The 19710-nt window shown below is 39.2% G+C and overlaps 1 protein-coding gene across 2 annotated transcripts in view; it reads right to left on the reverse strand.

Moving 5' to 3' along the window:
* LOC128686091 (delta(24)-sterol reductase) overlaps window positions 1-19710 on the reverse strand; it is a gene marked incomplete at its 5' end in the record, with an annotated part of 74373 nt that overhangs the window by 21205 nt on the left and 33458 nt on the right. Inside the window, 3 exon segments of one of the 2 annotated variants that reach the window (XM_070081063.1) lie at window positions 7590-7714; window positions 8607-8873; window positions 11795-11986. In XM_070081063.1, coding sequence (XP_069937164.1) covers window positions 7590-7714; window positions 8607-8873; window positions 11795-11986 — 584 coding nt within the window. 2 annotated transcript variants of the gene reach the window in all.

Here is a 19710-nt window from a genome sequence, read left to right on the forward strand (position 1 = left end):
ATAAATACACTTACATAATTGGTCGCATTGGGAGGTGATCGTTAAGCGGGGGTCCACTGTATTGAAAAAAACAAAAATTACCACATGAAATATTAATTTTAATACACACAAACTGAAGAAGACATGTACAATTACATGACACTTACCTTTATTGAAGATCTGGTAATGAGTGATGGGATGGGAGGAGGGGATAGTGTGGATGGTGTTAGTGTTTAGAAGGGGAATCCCCTTCCATTAGGACTTGAGGTGTCAAGTCCTTTCCCAGGGTTACTTCCCTCCTCCTTTTAATGCCACTAGGACCAGCTTGAGAGTCACTGGACCACTGTCGCACAACATATCTGTCTATAGAGCTCTGTACCTCCTGTTCCTTTAAGACTTTCCTACAATGGGCCATAACATTGTCAGTGTACAGGTTGCCAACACGGCTTGCAGTAGCTGTGTCAGGGTGATTTTCATCAAAAAAGGTTTGCACTTTAAGCCACATTGCACACATTTCCTTAATCTTTGAAGTAGGCAACTTCCTCAATTTCTCTATCCCCTCCTCCGGAGCAGTTTCCTCAGGTCTGGCCTCTTGCTGTTGAAGATGATCTTGCAGCTCATCAGTGGTTAGTTCATCATTGTCGTCCTCCACCAAATCTTCCACATTCTCCCCACTAACCTCCAACCCCTTAACAATGATCTCTTTCTTCATATCCATAGTAATTCTCATGCTTTTTGGTGTAGGGTTGGCACTAGAAGCTTTCTTGGGGCCCATGGTGACTTATTTTGTAGGTGCAATCACTAAAAACGCTGTGATAATATGAAATGTTCCGATTGTATGTTTGGATGGGACCGCGGTGGCTGGCTGGCTTGTAAACACTGGCCACAAGTGGACGCGTCTCGAACGGAACGAATCATGTTGGTTGAGATTTTTAGTGCTAGTCGAGGCAAAATTTTTGCGTTAAAATGTATCACTAGTCGGATTTAATGTTAGACGATGTCATCGTTGGTCGAGGGTCCACTCTATTCCATTCGTTTTAGTGCTTGCAACTAAATAAGCCACCATGGCTCCAAAGAAAGCTTCTAGTGCCAGGCCTTTGGTAAAGAAGGTACGAAACACAATAGAATTCAAGAAAGACATCACTGAAAAATATGAAAGTGGAGTACGTGTCACAGAGCTTGCCAAGTTGTATAACAAACCCCATACAACCATTGCTTCCATCGTGGCCAAGAAAAAGGAAATCAAGGAAGCTGTTGCTGCAAAAGGGGTAAATATGCTCACAAAAATGAGATCGCAAGTGCTCGAAAATGTTGAGAAGTTATTGTTGGTGTGGATCAACAAGAAACACTTAGCAGGAGATAGTGTTATGCAGTCGATAATTTGTGAAAAGGCAAGGCAGTTGCATGACAATCTCGTAAGAAAATGCCTGCAATGAGTGCTGATGTTAGTGAATTAAAGCCACCAAAGGTGGTTTGAGAGATTTAAGAAGCATAGTGGCATACACAGTGTGGTAAGGCATGGTGAGGCTGTCAGTTCTGACAAATATGTGGCTGAAAAATATGTGTGTGAATTCAAGGGGTACGTAGAGGCTGAAGAATTCAAACCCCACCAAGTGTTCAACTGTGACGAAACATGCCTCTTCTGGAAGAAAATGCCAAGGAGGGCCTACATCACACAGGAGGAAAAGGTACTACCAGAACACAAGCCTATGAAAGACAGGCTTACTCTTTTGTTCTGTAGTAATGAAAGTGAAGCCTTTACTAGTGTATCACTCTGAAAATCCCTGAGTGCTCAAGAAAAACGGTGTCGCCAAGAGTAAACTGTGTGTGATGTGGAAGGCTAACAGTAAGGCATGGGTCACAAGGGAAATTTCCTTTGATTGGTTCAATGAAGTGTTTGGCCCCAGTGTGAAGAAATACCTCCTAGAAAATAAATTGGAACTCATGTGCCTCCTGGTAATGGACAATACACCTGCTCATCCTCCAGACTTGGATGACCAAACAGTGGAGGAGTTTCGTTTCATCACAGTGAAGTTCTTGCCCTCTAATACCACTCCTCTCATCCAGCCCATGGACCAGCAGATCATTTCAAACTTCAAAAACTCTACAGACCAAAGCAATGTTTCAAAGGTGCTTTGATGCAACCTCAGACACTCAACTGACCCTAAGAGAGTTTTGGAAAGATCATATCAGTATCCTCCACTGCATAAACCTTATAGGTAAGGCTTGGCAGGGAGTGACTTCCAGGACTTTGAACTCTGCTTGGATAAAATTGTGGCCAGATTATGTTCAAAAGAGGGATTTTGAAGGCTGACCCTGAAGACTTTATGTCAGTTGTGGAATCTATTGTGGCACTGGGGAATTCCATGGGGTTGGATATGAGTTGCAAGGATGTCGAAGAGTTGGTGGAGGACCACAATGAAGAGCTAACCACTGAAAAGCTGCAAGAGCTTCATCTGCAACAGCAACAGACCACAGCTCAGGAAATTGCTTCAGAGGAGGAGAGAGAGAGATGGAAGAAGGTGTCTTCTTCAGAGATTAAGGAGATTTGTGCAATGTGGAGTAGGATGAAAAGATTTGTGGAGGAACATCACCCTGACAAAGCTCTTGCAAGCTGTGTCGGCAACATGTACATGTCTCATTTTAGGGAAATTTTAAAGAGACGCCAGAAACAGAGCTCTCTGGACAGATATTTAGTGCCACAGGTGTGCAGCGATTCTCAAGCTGGTCCTAGTGACATTAAAAAACAAAGAAAGGAAGTAACCCCGGAAAAGCACTTGGTACCTAAAGTCTTTATGGAGGGGATTTCCCTTCCAGTAATTAATCCATCCTCTCCTGTCTTCCATACACTAAGAACAATCTTCAATAAAGGTAACTGTCATGATATTATTGTTTATTCTTCATGTCTCATTGTTTTCTGTTTAGGTAAATGTATATTTCATGTAAAAAAATTATTTTGTTTTAATACTTTTGGGTGTCTGGAACGGATTAATTGGATTTACATATTTCTTATGGGGAAAATGGTTTCGCAAATCCTCAATTTCGATATTAGTCACACTTTCTGGAACGGATTAATTATGAAAAATGAGGGTCCACTGTATTGTTTCCATCGACATACCTTGTTCACCGAGTTGAATCACTTCTAACAACTGCCTTTAGATGCCATCGTAAATGAGAGAGACGCTGAGAATGTAAATAGACATGAACACACATTAATACCTGTCCAATTTTGGTTCATTCACGTTTCATTCCACATACGTTTGTGAAGCTTTTACCACAATACAAACACCTTACATTGTGTACAAGTTGTCTTCATATTGGTCTACCTGGAGTTTATCTACCTAGAGGGTATTCCGGGAATCAATGCCCCCATGGCCCAGTCCACGACCAGGCCTCCTGGTTGATCAGGGCCCGATCAACCAGGCTGTTACTGCTGGCCACACGTAGTCCAACATACGAACAACAGCCCAGCTGATCCAGCACCGACTTTAAGTATCTGTCCACCTCCCTCTTGAAGGCAGCCCCTTATGCATGATGGGAGGCTGTTGAACAGTCTTGGGCCCCAGACATTTATGGTGTTTTCTCTTGGTGTACCAATGGCACCCCTACTTTTCATTGGAGGTATTTTACATCGCCTGCCCAGTCTTTTACTTTCATAGGGAGTGATTTCTGTGTGCAGATTCAGGACCATTCATTCTAGGATTTTCCAAATGTAGATCATGATATATCTCTCTTACCTGCATTCCAGTGAATACAAGTGCTTCCAAGCATTCCCAGTAGTTGAAGTGTTTGATAGAACTTATATGTGCAGTAAAGGTTCTCTATACACTCTCTAGATCTGGAATTTCACCTGCTTTGAACAGAGATGTTAATGTACAGCAATAATCCAGCCTAGAGAGATCAAATTATTTGAAAAGGATCATCATTGGCTTGGCATCTCTTGTTATCAACGTTCTCATTATGCATGCTATCATTTTCTTCGCAGTCGTGATCGTGGCACTGTTGTGATCCTCGAAAGTGACATCTTCAGACATTACCACTCCCAGGTCCCTCACATTATTTTTCCACTCTACTGCATGATCTGAGTCTGTAGTATACTCAGTTCTAGTTATTTTCTCCTCCAGTTTTCCATAACGGAGTAGTTGGAATTTGTCTTCATTGAACATCATATTGTTTTCCATTGCCCACTAGAAAACTTGGTTTATATCTTCTTGGAGGTTAACCGAGTCCTCAGCAGATGACAGTCTCATGTAGATCCTAGTATCATCTGCAAAGGATGACACAGTGCTGTGGATTACATCTCTGTTTATGTCTGATATGAGAATGAGGAAATGCATGGGGGAAAGTACTGTGCCTCATGGAATAGAGCTTTTCACTATGGCAGCTTCTGATTTAACTCTGTTGGCCACTACTCTTTGTGTTCGATTGGTTAGAAAGTTGAAGATCCGTCTCCCCACTTTGCCAGTTATTCCTCTAGCATGTATCTTGCACTCACCTAGTTGTGGTTGCAGGGGTCGAGTCATAGCTCCTGGCCCCGCCTCTTCACTGGCCGCTACTGGGTCACTCTCCCCATACCATGAGCTTTATCATACCTCTGCTTAAAGCTATGAATGGATCCTGCCTCCACTACATCACCTCTCAAACTATTCCACTTCCTCCCTACTCTGTGACTGAAGAAATACTTTCTAACATCCCTGTGATTCATCTGTGTCTTCAATTTCCAAATGTGTCCCCTTGTTGCTTGTCCCATCTCTGGAACATTCTGTCTCTGTCCACTTTGTCAATTCCTCAGTATTATGTCGTTATCATGTCCCCCTATCTCTCCTGTCCTCCAGTGTCGTCAGGTCGATTTCCCTTAACCTCTTCTCGTAGGACATACCCCTTAGCTCTGGGACTAGTCTTGTTGCAAACCTTTGCACTTTCTCTAGTTTCTTTACATGCTTGGCTAGATGTGGGTTCCAAACTGGTGCCACATACTCCAATATGGGCCTAACGTACACAGTGCACAGGGTCTTGAACGATTCCTTATTAGGATGGAGGAATGCTGCTCTTAGGTTTGCTAGGCGCCCATACGCTGCAGCAGTTATTTAGTTGATGTGCACCTCAGGAGATGTGCCTGGTGTTATACTCACCCCAAAATATTTTTCCTTGAGTGAGGTTTGTAGTCTCTGGCCCCCTGGACTGTCCTCCGTCTGTGGTCTTCTTTGCCCTTCCCCAATCTTCATGACTTTGCACTTGCTGGGGTTGAACTCCAGGAGCCAATTGCTGGACCAGGCCTGCAGCCTGTCAAGATCCCTTTGTAGTTCTTCCTGGTCCTCATCCGATTGAATTCTTCTCATGAACTTCACAGCATCTGCAAACAGGGACACTTCGGAGTCTATACCTTCCGTCATGTCATTCACAAATACCGTTTCCCACCAAGGAAGGGTGGCCCGAAAAAGAAAATCTTTTATCATCATTCACTACATCACTGTCTTGCCAGAGGCATGCTTACACTACAGTTAAAAAACTGCAACATTAACATCCTTCCTTCAGAGTGCTGGCACTGTACTTCCCATCTCCAGGAATCAAGTCTGACCTGTGGGTTTCCCTGAATCCCTTCATAAATGTTACCTTGCTTACACTCCAACAGCAAGTCAAGTCCTAAAAACTATTTGTCTCCATTTGCTCCTATCTAACATGCTCATGCACGCTTACTGAAGTCCAAGCCCCTCGCACACAAAACCTCCTTTGCCCCCTCCCTCCAACCTTTCCTCGGCTGTCCCCTACCCCGCCTTCCCTCCACTACAGATTTATATACTCTCGAAGTCATTCTATTTCATTCCATCCTCTCTACATGTCCAAACCATCTCAATAACCCTTCCTCAGCCCTCTGGATAATAGTTTTGGTAATCCCACACCTCCTCCTAATCTCCAAACTATGGATTCTCTGCATTATATTCACACCACACATTGCCCTCAGACATGACATCTCCACTGCCTCCAGCCTTCTCTTTGTTGCAACATTCACAACCCATGCCTCACACCCATACAAGAGTGTTGGTATAACTAAACTCTCATATATTCCCCTCTTTACTTTCGTGGATAAAATTCTTTGTCTTCACAGACTCCTCAGCGCACCAATCACCTTTTAGCTCTTAATGTCTGTTGGAGTGTGAGCAGGGTAATATTTAGTGAAGGGATTCAGGGAAACTGGTTATTTTATATAACCGGACTTGAGTCTTGGAAATGGGAAGTACAATGCCTGCACTCTAAAGGAGGGGTTTGAGATACTGGCAGTTTGGAGGGATATATTGTGTATTTTTATACATATAAACTTCTAAACTGTTGTATCCTGAGCACCTCTGCAAAAACAGTGATTATGTGTGAGTGAGGTGAAAGTGTTGAATGATGATGGAACTATTTTCTTTTTGGGGATTTTCTTTCTTTTTGGGTCACCCTACCTCAGTGGGAGACGGCTGACTTATTGAAAAAAAAAAAAAAAATTCTTACAGATTAAAAGAATATATTTTCCTGGCAGCAAAAAAAAAAAAAAAAAATCCCAGCAGTACTTAATGAGATATAGAGGCATGAAGTTGCAGGTCACTGACCCTCTGACAGCAACATCAGCAATTACTACACACTCCACATTTCAATTTTATTATTTAGTATTTTTTTTCTGGGGTTTTCTAATTTTATGGATTTTCCAGTAACTTTTGAGACCTGTGAGACCCATATCATGCACAAAGAACATATATCCATCTGTTGTAAGCAACACAATACCCACACTAATAATGTTATCAGTTCAATGTTTACAAAACATGTCTACACTACAACGTAAACACACACAGTTACAAATGTTCCACATTACTACTGTTCTAACATTTATGTACATATATACAGGCAGTAGTCATGTTCCTAGAACTGTTGTAGTCTGTGGAAGTCCTCGAAACACAGCTCCATACACACTGGTGTTGTATACTCTCTACAGTTAAAGAACGTTTCTCTTAGTTTGGTGAGTGCTTTGTTGTGTGCACAGACATAACATCCTTTCTGAGCCCATTTCTTCTTTCTTCATTTCTTCACCAAACTTCAAATGAGAGGGTATTTGCCAATCATCTCGCAGTGATATTTCTGGCACCCTAACTGACATTTTCAGTCATTATAATGTTCAAAACCAAAGAACTCATCAACAGTTTCATAATTATCATTGTAGGAGCTCTCAGTCAGGAATAAAACTTATTCAATTTGCTGAGAGTCTTTTGCATCCATGTTGCATGGTGAACAAAGTGTACTAAATATAGTGTTCTCACAATACACTGCAGGGGCCCCAATTTTTTGTATACTATGCACACTGACTGTACACTTATTCTCTCATACATAGGCTTACCAGGCCTACATATAAGAGAATGCATAGATCTATGTGAGGGACCCTGGCATCAATAACATAGATCTATGTGACAACTACTGAAAAAGTTAACTGACATAAACAGTATGCCATTTCTAAGGCAAAAAAATTAAAAAAAAAAATATCTTCATAAGAGTTTTAAATACTTGCAAAGAATTAAATCCTACACAACTCTCTCTATATTGCTCAACAGTCAATATACATAACTACTTTTACACGTTACCTGTGGGGCCCATGGTCATATAAACGGCAGGGATATACAAGTATAGGATACACATCGAGAAGTTCTGCACACTTATCAATCTGATCTTCTAAGTGTGTCATGGGAAGCACAATATCTTGGAACACCTGAAAAGTATATTAATTAATAATAATTTGTTATTCTTTAATATACAACCTCTCCACACATAGCGATGTACTCGTTTACCAATGAGTCGGACTTACGACGGGCTCTCTGACCAGTATGCATACCTAAATAATGTATATTAGAGCTGATTTCCTTTATTCTGTTTATTACAATATACAGTACACTACTGTAAAAACATTTAAAAATATACTAAAAATGTTATAAATGGTTTGAAGGTGACATTAAAACAATATCAAAGATGGTTGACACAAACCCACTACCATTATACATGTACATACTATGCTCCTTGCTGAATGACTAATTCGTCTACCAGCCCCTGCCCCTTTTTTAATGGATCATCTTAACTGTAAAGGTTTTTATAAGTCATCTAAATGATATAATACTACTGTATTATAAATTTATCATCAAATTTTCCAAAATGCCTTTTCTGAATAAGCGGTCACTGTACTATACTGATGCTCAACTGTAATTTTTTTAAATAAAATCAGTATGATACTTATATCAAGGGAATTCTTTGTAAATTTTCTTTTATTACAAGATAAGTATCATTGTGTGAATGATGGTAAAAGTATTCCTTTTTTTTGGGGGGGAGGGTCACCCTGCCTCTGTGGGAGATGGCCAACATGTTGAAAAAAATATATAATTAGGCATTAAACCTACAAGACATTAATGTTAAAGGGTAATATTATTAATGATGAGGTAAAGGGAGTGGTAAGGGAGAAAAAGTTAGCATACGAGAGGTTTTTACAAAGCAAGTGATATGAGGAGGGTTGAGTATATGGAGAGTAAATAAAAGGTTAAAAGAATGAAGAAAGAGTGTAAAAGAAGAACCTTTTAATCCCTAAATATATTCTGCCATAAAACAGGACTTACCTGCTTTGTAAAAGTCATGGCTCGTACACCAGGTGTTGTGGTGAATTTAAGAAAGGCAATTTTGGGTGGCAGTAGCCAGCCAAGTAAATACCTAAAGAGAAGGTTATTACCAAAGGGAATCATTGTTTCTACAACCCAAAATATTGATCTGTTATGGCGAAGGAGGTAGTCTTCCAGAGGAATGTACTCATAACCTCTACCCTTTTTAAGGAATTTTTCTACATGCTTGTAGAACCATGGTTTATACCACCGTGTCACATGATTGATCTGAAAAATGACATTTCATTACAATACTGACTAAGCAATTAAACTTAAATTTTGTATAAAATACTTCGCAAAGCTTCAAACAAATAAAAATATACAGTGGACCCTTGGTTATCGGCCGTAATCCATTCCAGAAGGTCAGCCTAAAACCAAAATGGCCGAAAACCGAAATAATATTTCCCATAAGAATTAATGTAAATCCAATTAATCCGTTTCAGACAAGTAAAAAATATTAAAAAAATATGTTATTTAAAGATTAACTGCAGTTTTACATACAGAAAACAATGAGAACTAAATAAAATGACTAATGAAATGGATAAATGAACATTTAAATCACGTTTACCTTTATTGAAGAGTCTTGTTGGCATATGCAAAATGGCAAGAAGTGGAGAGGGAGGTGAGTTTATTGCTGGGAGACAGGGCAAAATGCTTGAATATGATGCTATTATCAACAACTCTATGGCTTATTTATCTATCACAATTCATCTAATATGACATAATAAACAATATTAGTAACATAAAAACATGATATACACTCTAGAATGAATAACATATGTCATTACGTATGTGGAGTGGTGGTGGTGTTATTGTTGTTGGGATTATAAGGGCCACTGAGAGCATAAACCGTACATATTAGTGGTAGTGGAGGCAGCAGCAGAGGCGACCACCACTATTCACACAAACAATGTATGTAATTTATAAATAAGAAATATTTACACTTTAATTTACAAATAAGAATTTTTTTTTTTTTTTTCAACAAGTCGGCCGTCTCCTTGGAGGAGATGCTGGCATTGGTTTAGTGGTGGAAGATATGCAGGGCGGAGTATGTTGTCAGTGACCCTATATACCTCCAAAAGCACTGGAGGAGTCAGTTTCGTGTCGTCCTTTTTCTATCTCTTAATCGCTTAACTTACTTGCTACACTGTTAATGCTACACTTTATCACTGGCTGGCGCTATAGTCTTTATCGACTCCTGCTGCTTTAGTATCATATGTATCGTAGAATCATTGAAGAAGGCACATTCTCCTCTCTCTCTTCCTCCTTCACTCTCATACTTTTCAACAACTTCTTTCTTAAATTCCATTGTGTTTCTCACTTTCTGTACCCAAGGAACTTTACTAGGAACTTTCTTTGGACCCATGGTTGCTTATTTCGTAGTTGTACTCAATCAATAACCACAAAAAGCAATGGATTACACCAAAATGTTTGGATGAATGAGCAAAAGCTTCATCACTCGCCCAGACACACAACCAGACTGACTCATGAACACGCGAGCAGCTGGCAGGCGGGTTGGTGGACGCAGCCGATAAGCGAAATAACAGCTGATAACCGGAACAAAATTTTGGTCAAAAAAAGTGATAAACGAGTTGGCCGATATCCAGAATGGCCGATAACTAAGGGTCCACTGTACAGTGGAACCTCTACTTACGAGTGCATCCATGTGCAAGTTTTTCCAGATACGAGCAGTCGCTTGGTCGATTTTTTGCTTCCAGACGCAAGCAAAATTTCCAGATGCGAGTGGGCCTCAAGGGAGGTTCCTTGACATTGGTAAGGGGCTCTTGCTCTTGATCTAGAGAATTGGATCTCAGTTGTTTGTTGGATTATCTTATTGAAACTTGGGAAATGTATGATGGAAAGATGCTTCTTAGCATACACCAAAAATGAAAGAAATCAGACCATAAATAACGGAGTTCACTTCTCTGCCATTAGCCTCCCCTTAGTGGTATATTTTCGTATGGTTTCTATGGTTGTATTCTCATTTTTTGGTCTCATTTGATAGAATGGAAGATATACTACAGAAACAGATATGATTTTGATTGGTTTCACAATGAAAAGTACCTTGAAATTGAGCTCCAAGTAGCAGAAATGTTAGATTCTTTGGTGATGTTCAAGAGTAAACAAATGACATCACCATCCAATACCTGCCCGACTGGCACTGCCCCTCAACCTTCAAATACTGGAAAGCTCTTCAACATGCTAGGAAAAGTGGGAGCAGGTATCATGAGGTAGCAGTGGCAGGCAACATGAAGCAGCAGTGGTAGACATCATGAGGCAGCAGTGGCAGACAACATGAAGCAGCAGTGGCAGACATCATGAGGTAGCAGTGGCAGACAACATGAAGAAGCAATGGCAAAGTGTAGCATTAAGAGTGTAGCAATTAAGTGTAGCATTAAGAGTGTAGCAATTAAGTGTAGCATTAAGAGTGTAGCAATTAAGTGTAGCAATTAAGTGTAGCAATTAAGTGTAGCATTAAGAGTGTAGGAATTAAGTGTAGCATTAAGAGTGTAGCACTTATAAGTCACTGCCTGACTTTTTTGGGTTATCCTAGGTTCTCTACACATGTAGTCAGGAGCAGGAATGGCTGCTGTGGTGGCCCTATAAACTTCAACAACAATAATGGAAGCTGTCACCACCACTAGCCACATACGTAATGACATGTATTTTATTCTAGTGTATATATCAGGTTTCTATGTTATTAATATTGTTTATTATGTCATATTAGATGAATTGCGATAGATAAATACGCCAGAGAGTTGGTATTAGGGAAATTATTGAAATATCCTGTCGTGCCTGGAATTCCACTGGAATGAATTAATTCCGTTTCAATTAATTTAAATGAAGAAAATTGACTCTGCAAACTAGCAAATCCAGATGCGAGCAAGGTCATGGAATGGATTAAACTTGTAAGTAGAGGTTCCACTGTATTGTACAATAATTTTATACACACTGCTGTTCCACATTTAACTACTTACTAAGAACATTTCTTTATATAAAGAAATAATGATAATGCAAAGAATAACAAGAAAGCAGTAAAACACTGAGCTTATACAATGGCTGCTTATAACAAAATAATTTTTTCATAACTCTTAGATCTTGACTCTAGACACAGCTCTTTTAGTATGTGATAAAAAGAGTAAATTTACCTTATATTGTTCATTATAAGGAACATCAACAAATTTTCCAACCATGATGACAGCTTCTTCTTTGCTGAAGACTGTAGCCTCTAAGTAGTCTGGGGTTGCACGGTGTTTGTCTAATGCGCCAGATAAGTCTCGAATCATATCACAGTACTGCTTTTGACCTTTAACTGGGATATATTCCAGCTTAACATGAGGCTGAAAGTTTCTCTATATTAAATTTGGTTCTAAAATATTTTATTTATATGCAAATATGCTAAATTTACTGGCATTAAAAATTCTAAAATGTAACATATCAATTAAAACAAATTAAACAATTTTATTTATGAGCATAATAAAACTAAAGTGTTGCTTTTTCTATATCCTATGTTTATTTTATTTTTTTTATTATCACACTGGCCGATTCCCACCAAGGCAGGGTGGCCCGAAAAAAAAAAACTTTCACCATCATTCACTCCATCACTGTCTTGCCAGAAGGGTGCTCTACACTACAGTTTTTAAACTGCAACATTAACACCCCTCCTTCAGAGTGCAGGCACTGTACTTCCCATCTCCAGGACTCAAGTCCGGCCTGCCGGTTTCCCTGAATCCCTTCATAAATGTTACTTTGCTCACACTCCAACAGCACGTCAAGTATTAAAAACCATTTGTCTCCATTCACTCCTATCAAACACGCTCACGCATGCCTGCTGGAAGTACAAGCCCCTTGCACACAAAACCTCCTTTACCCCCTCCCTCCAACCTTTCCTAGGCCAACCCCTACCCCGCCTTCCTTCCACTACAGACTGATACACTCTTGAAGTCACTGTTTCGCTCCATTCTCTCTACATGTCCGAACCACCTCAACAACCCTTCCTCAGCCCTCTGGACAACAGTTTTGGTAATCCCGCACCTCCTCCTAACTTCCAAACTACGAATTCTCTGCATTATATTCACACCACACATTGCCCTCAGACATGACATCTCCACTGCCTCCAGCCTTCTCCTCACTGCAACATTCATCACCCATGCTTCACACCCATATAAGAGAGTTGGTAAAACTATACTCTCCTACATTCCCCTCTTTGCCTCCAAGGACAAAGTTCTTTGTCTCCACAGACTCCTAAGTGCACCGCTCATCCTTTTCCCCTCATCAATTCTATGATTCACCTCATCTTTCATAGACCCATCCGCTGACATGTCCACTCCCAAGTATCTGAATACATTCACCTCCTCCATACTCTCTCCCTTCAATCTGATATCCAATCTTTCATCACCTAATCTTTTTGTTATCCTCATAATCTTACCCTTTCCTGTATTCACTTTCAATTTTCTTCTTTTGCACACCCTACCAAATTCATCCACCAATCTCTGCAACTTCTCTTCAGAATCTCCCAAGAGCACCGTGTCATCAGCAATGAGCAACTGTGACAACTCCCACTTTGTGTGTGATTCTTTATCTTTTAACTCCACACCTCTTGCCAAAACCCTCGCATTTACTTCTCTTACAACCCCATCTATAAATATATTGAACAACCACGGTGACATCACACATCCTTGTCTAAGGCCTACTTTTACTGGGAAATAATTTCCCTCTTTCCTACATACTCTAACTTGAGCCTCACTATCCTCATAAAAACTCTTCACTGCTTTCAGTAACCTACCTCCTACACCATACACCTGCAACATCTGCCACATTGCCCTCCTATCCACCCTGTCATACGCCTTTTCCAAATCCATAAATGCCACAAAGACCTCTTTAGCCTTATCTAAATACTGTTCACTTATATGTTTCACTGTAAACACCTGGTCCACACACCTTTCCTAAAGCCTCCTTGTTCATCTGCTATCCTATTCTCCGTCTTACTCTTAATTCTTTCAATAATAATTCTACCATACACTTTACCAGGTATACTCAACAGACTTATCCCCCTATAATTTTTGCACTCTCTTTTGTCCCCTTTGCCTTTATACAAAGGAACTATGCATGCTCTCTGCCAATCCCTAGGTACCTTACCCTCTTCCATACATTTATTAAATAATTGCACCAACCACTCCAAAACTATATCCCCACCTGCTTTTAACATTTCTATCTTTATCCCATCAATCCCGGCTGCCTTACCCCCTTTCATTTTACCTACTGCCTCACGAACTTCCCCCACACTCACAACTGGCTCTTCCTCACTCCTACAAGATGTTATTCCTCCTTGCCCTATACACGAAATCACAGCTTCCCTATCTTCAACAACATTTAACAATTCCTCAAAATATTCCCTCCATCTTCCCAATACCTCTAACTCTCCATTTAATAACTCTCCTCTCCTATTTTTAACTGACAAATCCATTTGTTCTCTAGGCTTCCTTAACTTGTTAATCTCACTCCAAAACTTTTTCTTATTTTCAACAAAATTTGTTGATAACATCTCACCCACTCTCTCATTTGCTCTCTTTTTACATTGCTTCACCACTCTCTTAACCTCTCTCTTTTTCTCCATATACTCTTCCCTCCTTGCATCACTTCTACTTTGTAAAAACTTCTCATATGCTAACTTTTTCTCCCTTACTACTCTCTTTACATCATTATTCCACCAATCGCTCCTCTTCCCTCCCGCACCCACTTTCCTGTAACCACAAATTTCTGCTGAACACTCTAACACTACATTTTTAAACCTATCCCATAGCTCTTCGACCCCATTTCCTATGCTCTCATTTGCCCATCTATCCTCCAACAGCTGTTTATATCTTACCCTAACTGCCTCCTCTTTTAGTATCACTTAAAATAAATGGATATTATCTATTCTAAATTTGTCTCATTAACCCTTTGACTGTCGAAGGGCCCAATCCTGAAGTTGCTCCTGGTGTCGCAAAATATTCGAAAAAAAAAAATTATTTTTTCTTATGAAATGATAGAGAATCTTTTCCCGATTGTAAAGACACCAAAAAAACGAAATTTGATGGAAAACTGACGGAATTACGCTCTCGCGAAGTTAGCGACTTCGGCGATATTTAAAAATCGGCAATTTCGCCCACTTTGAGCCCTATTTTCGGCTAATTCCGTTATTCCAGTCAACCAAACTCATAACTATTTCTTCAGAACTCTATTTTTTCTATCGATTGAGCACAAGAAACTGCCCATTTACCGATTTCAACTACCCAATAACATGGTCAGAAATTTGCAATTTGGCCAATTTCACGAAAATTAAAAAATACGACAATTTCAAAATAAGGTCCAGAATGAACAATGCAGACATTCCTGGCTCTAAAATAAGATTTTCTTTGTTCATCAGTCATGTCTCCAGGTCCCTGTGATATTACTCTTGCTTTTTATTTTGAAATTTTATTCAAACAAAAAATAGAAGATTTACTGTTATGCAGACTACTGCAATACTGTAATAATTGTAAAAATTACATCAACCCATTCATGACTGCGTATTAGAATGGCTATTTGGACATTTATTGGACAATGACATCATTTGTTTACTTTTGAACATCGGCAAAAATCAAACATTTCCTGTACTTTGTGCTCCATTTCCAGGTTCTTTTTATAGTAAAATTAATCAAAATCACCTCCATTTCTATAATATAGTTTCCATTCTATCAAATGAGACCATGAAAACGAGAATACAACCACAAATACTATACGAAAATAGACCACAAAGTCGGCATTTTAATTAAAAAAAACGGTCGGAGTTTTTTTTTTCTCATTATGCACTGCGTGCTCCAGGATTTTTTTTATGTGGTGCACACTGACCACACAGACCCATTCTCTCACATGTGGGCCTACTAGCTTTCTCCTGCCTGATTTGAAGCCGCTAGAATTTATGAGTATATATACGTCAAACACGGTACCTCACAAACGTATATATACGGCCGCGACAGTCAAAGGGTTAAAAAACATCCACATTTTTTATTTTTTAAACACTTGTCACAAAATTATTTTACTTTTATGAGAATGAAGATGAAAACACAAGTAAATAAAGTGCTTAAAATGAATCACATGTTGATGGAATGGGACTGAGTGAGATGAAAGGAAAGCAAAGCAAGAAAATTGGTCATAAGTTAAAGAAGAGAAGAGGCAGAATGAAAGGTGAGTGGAAAATAAGGATTTATGATTTCTGTTAACCTGTAAACTGTGGCACATCCCCAAATAAAAGAATCTTGTGTGTGAGGTAAGATTTTGAAAAAAAAAAAAAAAAAAAAAAAAAAAAAAACATATAGCATAAAACGTGCATTTTTCAGAATCAAATAAGATTAAAATGTGTGGAATCTGATTAAAAAAAACGTGAAATTTTATGGTGTGCTGAGGTTGGTGAAAAAATGACCATTCATCGGAACAGTGGTGTAAACATGCTAACAATATTTACGTTTTACAATCTGACATCGAAATACGAGTTTTTCTATTTGTTTTTTTAACGTTTAACATTATGTACACTAATTTCCTATAATATTAAATGTGTTTAAAGGTGCTTCAGCATTTCAAACTTAGGGAAATGCTTAACCCGACATTGCCCTACTCGGAATATTCGGTATATACAGGAGGGCCCCTCTTACACAGCAGGTTAGGCTCTGAGCTACTGCTGTAAAGTGAAAATCACTGTAAAGTGAAACTTGGCCTATCTTCACTTTCAAACGCATATAAAAGCGTGATAACAAATTTACATTATCACATATTAAGTGAGCAATAGAGGTAGGCCTAAAAAATGCATGTACGTACAGTGGAACCTCGAGTTTCAGCCACTCCAAGTTTCAGCCATTTTGAGTTTCGGTCACTTTTTTTGGCTAAATTTTATCTTGAGTTTCGAACAGTACCTTGAGTTTTGGCTGCTGTACCAGACCTGTCTGCCTGCCCGCGCCTGCAGGCGCGAGCAGGCGTGTGAACATTACCCTGCACTTTCATCCAAACATTTCACAATAATCCATTGTTTTTGTGCTTGTTGATTGAATGCGACTGCTATATAATTAACCATGGGCCAAAAGTAACTTCCTAGTGCGACCTCTTTGGTAAAGAAAGTGAGAAACATGATAGAACTGAAGAAAGAAATTGTAGAAAAGTACGAAAGTGGAGGAGGAAGAGAGAGGGGAGAATGCGCCTTCTTCAGTGATTCTACGATATGTATGATACTAAAGCAGCAGGAGTCAATAAAGGCTATAGTGCCAGCCAGTGATAAAGTGTAGCATTAACAGTGTAGCAAATAAGTGATTAAGCGGCAGAAAAAAGGACACGAAACTATCTCCTCTAATGTTATTGGAGGTATATAGGGCCACTAACAACACCGCCGTTGCCACCACCACTATATGGCTTATGCTGCCAGTGACTTTGATAACCCAACACCACCACCACTCGTGACATACGTAAATTCAAATTCAAAGTTTATTCTCTATAAGGATTACAATGCTGAGTTTACAGAATTTGGTTATTGTGTGGTTTACATGTAGTAAAATAATAATTACAGAGTGTACCACTAGAACACCTAGCATGGCTAGGCATTTCGGGCAGACTTATATTAAATCTTAAGTTTAAAATATTACAAAATTATGAGGTAAGTTGGTATTATGGCTAAGTGACTAAATACTAGTTGTGAGTTTAGCAATGTGAATGCTTTTGTTTTGGCACTATACATAGTTTCAGTATTGGAGTATCACAGGCCAACTTATGACTAGTTAAGATTCATTATTTTGAGATTGATATTTCTGTTTATGGTCAAATGGGTGAGTGAGTGTAAGTGTGAACCACCAGGTGGTATTCGTATTATTAGTTGACAGGGTGTATCAGGGAGATAAGATGTTTTCTGATGGTAGTTTTGAAGGTGATGAATGTGTCTGCAGTTTTGGAATTTTCAGGTAGGGTGTTCCAGATTTTAGGGCCTTTGACATACATTGAATTTTTGTAAAGGTTTAGTCGGACACGGGGAATGTCATAGAGATGTTTGTGTCTGGTGTTGTGCCTGTGGGTTCTCTCGCAACTATCAAGAAAGCATTTTAGGTCAAGGTTAATATTGGAATTTAAGGTCCTGTAGATGTAGATTGCACAGTAGTAAGTGTGGATGTACTGAACAGGGAGTAAGTTTAGATCTATGAAGAGTGGGGGGGGGTGTTGCCAGTAATGGGATTTAGTGATTATTCTTACTGCAGCTTTTTGTTGGGTTATTATTGGCTTTAGGTGTGTTGCTGCAGTTGAACCCCAAGCACAGATAGCATAGGTGAGGTATGGATATATAAGTGAATGGTATAGTGTGAGAAGGGCATTTTGCGGCACGTAGTATCGTATCTTGGAGAGGATCCCAACCATTTTGGATACTTTTTTGGTTATGTTTTGGATATGGGTGCTGAAGTTCAGATTGTTGTCGAGGTATAGGCCTAGGAATTTGCCCTCATTATGCCTGGCAATTAGAGTGTTGTCTATCTTAATGTTAATTTGCGCATCTCCTCCTCTGCTACCAAACAATGTAGTAGGTTTTGTCAACGTTAAGCGTAAGTTTATTGGCTGTCATCCAAGTCGATATTTTGATCAGCTCCTCATTAACAATGGTGTTGAGGGTGGCAAGATTAGGGTGAGAGATGACATAAGTCGTGTCGTCAGCAAAGAGAATGGGGTTCAGGTGTCGAGATACGTTTGGAAGATCATTGATGTATATGAGGAAGAGCAGGGGACCAAGGACACTTCCCTGCGGAACTCCAGTATCAAGTGGCTGTGTTGTTGATGCTGTGTCTTTAACCCTTTCAGGGTCCGTCCCGTAGATCTACGGCTTTACGTTCAGGGTCCAAACCGTAGATCTACGCCATGAGCTCAGCTCACTCTGATAAACTGTGAGTGGTACATTTGGGCCTAGATATGAGAGAATACATCTATGATGGTATGTGTGCACCACATAAAACAGATCCTGCAGCACACTGTGTATAATGAGAGAAAAAAAATGAAATCATGATTTTTCGATTAAAACAGCAACTTTGCAGTGTTTTTTCGTATGTTTTTTATAGTTGTATTTGCGATTTCTTGGTCTCATTTGATAGAATGGAAGACATATTACAGAAATAGAGATGATTTTGATTGGTTTTAGCATTGGAAATGGTTTGAAACTGAGCTCAAAGTAGCGGAAATGTTAAATTTTTGCCGATATTCAAGAGTAAACAAACGACCTCACACGTCTAATACACATCAGCTGGTGGGTCTAATATACATTCACAAATATGGTGATGATATTTATACAATTATTACAGTATTGCATAACAGTAAATCTTCTATTTTTTGGTGTGAATAAAAATTCATTATGTGAATAAAAAATCAAAATGGAATTTATTTGTAAAGCCTCAAAACATAACTAATGAACAGAGGAAATGTTAGTTTAGTGCAAGGAATGCCTACATTGTTCATTCTGGACCCTATTTTGAAATTGGAATATTTTGAACTTTGTGTTAAATTGGCCAAATTAACAATTTCCGATCACTTTATTTTGTAGTTGAAACAGTTGACTTGGCGATTTCTTGTGCTCAATCGATAGAATAGAAGTAATACTAGTGAAATAGCTAAGAATTTGGTTGTTTGGAATAATGTAATTGGCCTAAAATGGGAGTCAAAGTTGGCAAAATCGCCGATTCGTAAATATCGCTGACACATCAAAATTCGCGAGAGCATAATTTCGTCAATTTTCCACCAAATTTCGTACTTTTTGTTTTATTACCTTCACAAAAAGATTCTCTACTATTTCATAAGAAAAAATAACAAATTTTTTTTTTGAAAATTCTTGGACACTGGTGCGTGACTCCAGATTTGGGCCTTGGACCCTGAAAGGGTTAATGGTGACATACTGATACCTATTAGTAAGGTAAGATTTGAAATATGCAAGCGCATGGCCTCTTATACCATAATGGTCAAGTTTGTGGAGTAGGATGCCGTGGTCTACTGTGTCAAAAGCTTTTCTTAGGTCAATAAAAATTCCTAGTGG

This window comes from Cherax quadricarinatus, unplaced genomic scaffold, assembly GCF_038502225.1.
Source record: "Cherax quadricarinatus isolate ZL_2023a unplaced genomic scaffold, ASM3850222v1 Contig1596, whole genome shotgun sequence".
Lineage (NCBI taxonomy): Eukaryota > Metazoa > Arthropoda > Malacostraca > Decapoda > Parastacidae > Cherax > Cherax quadricarinatus.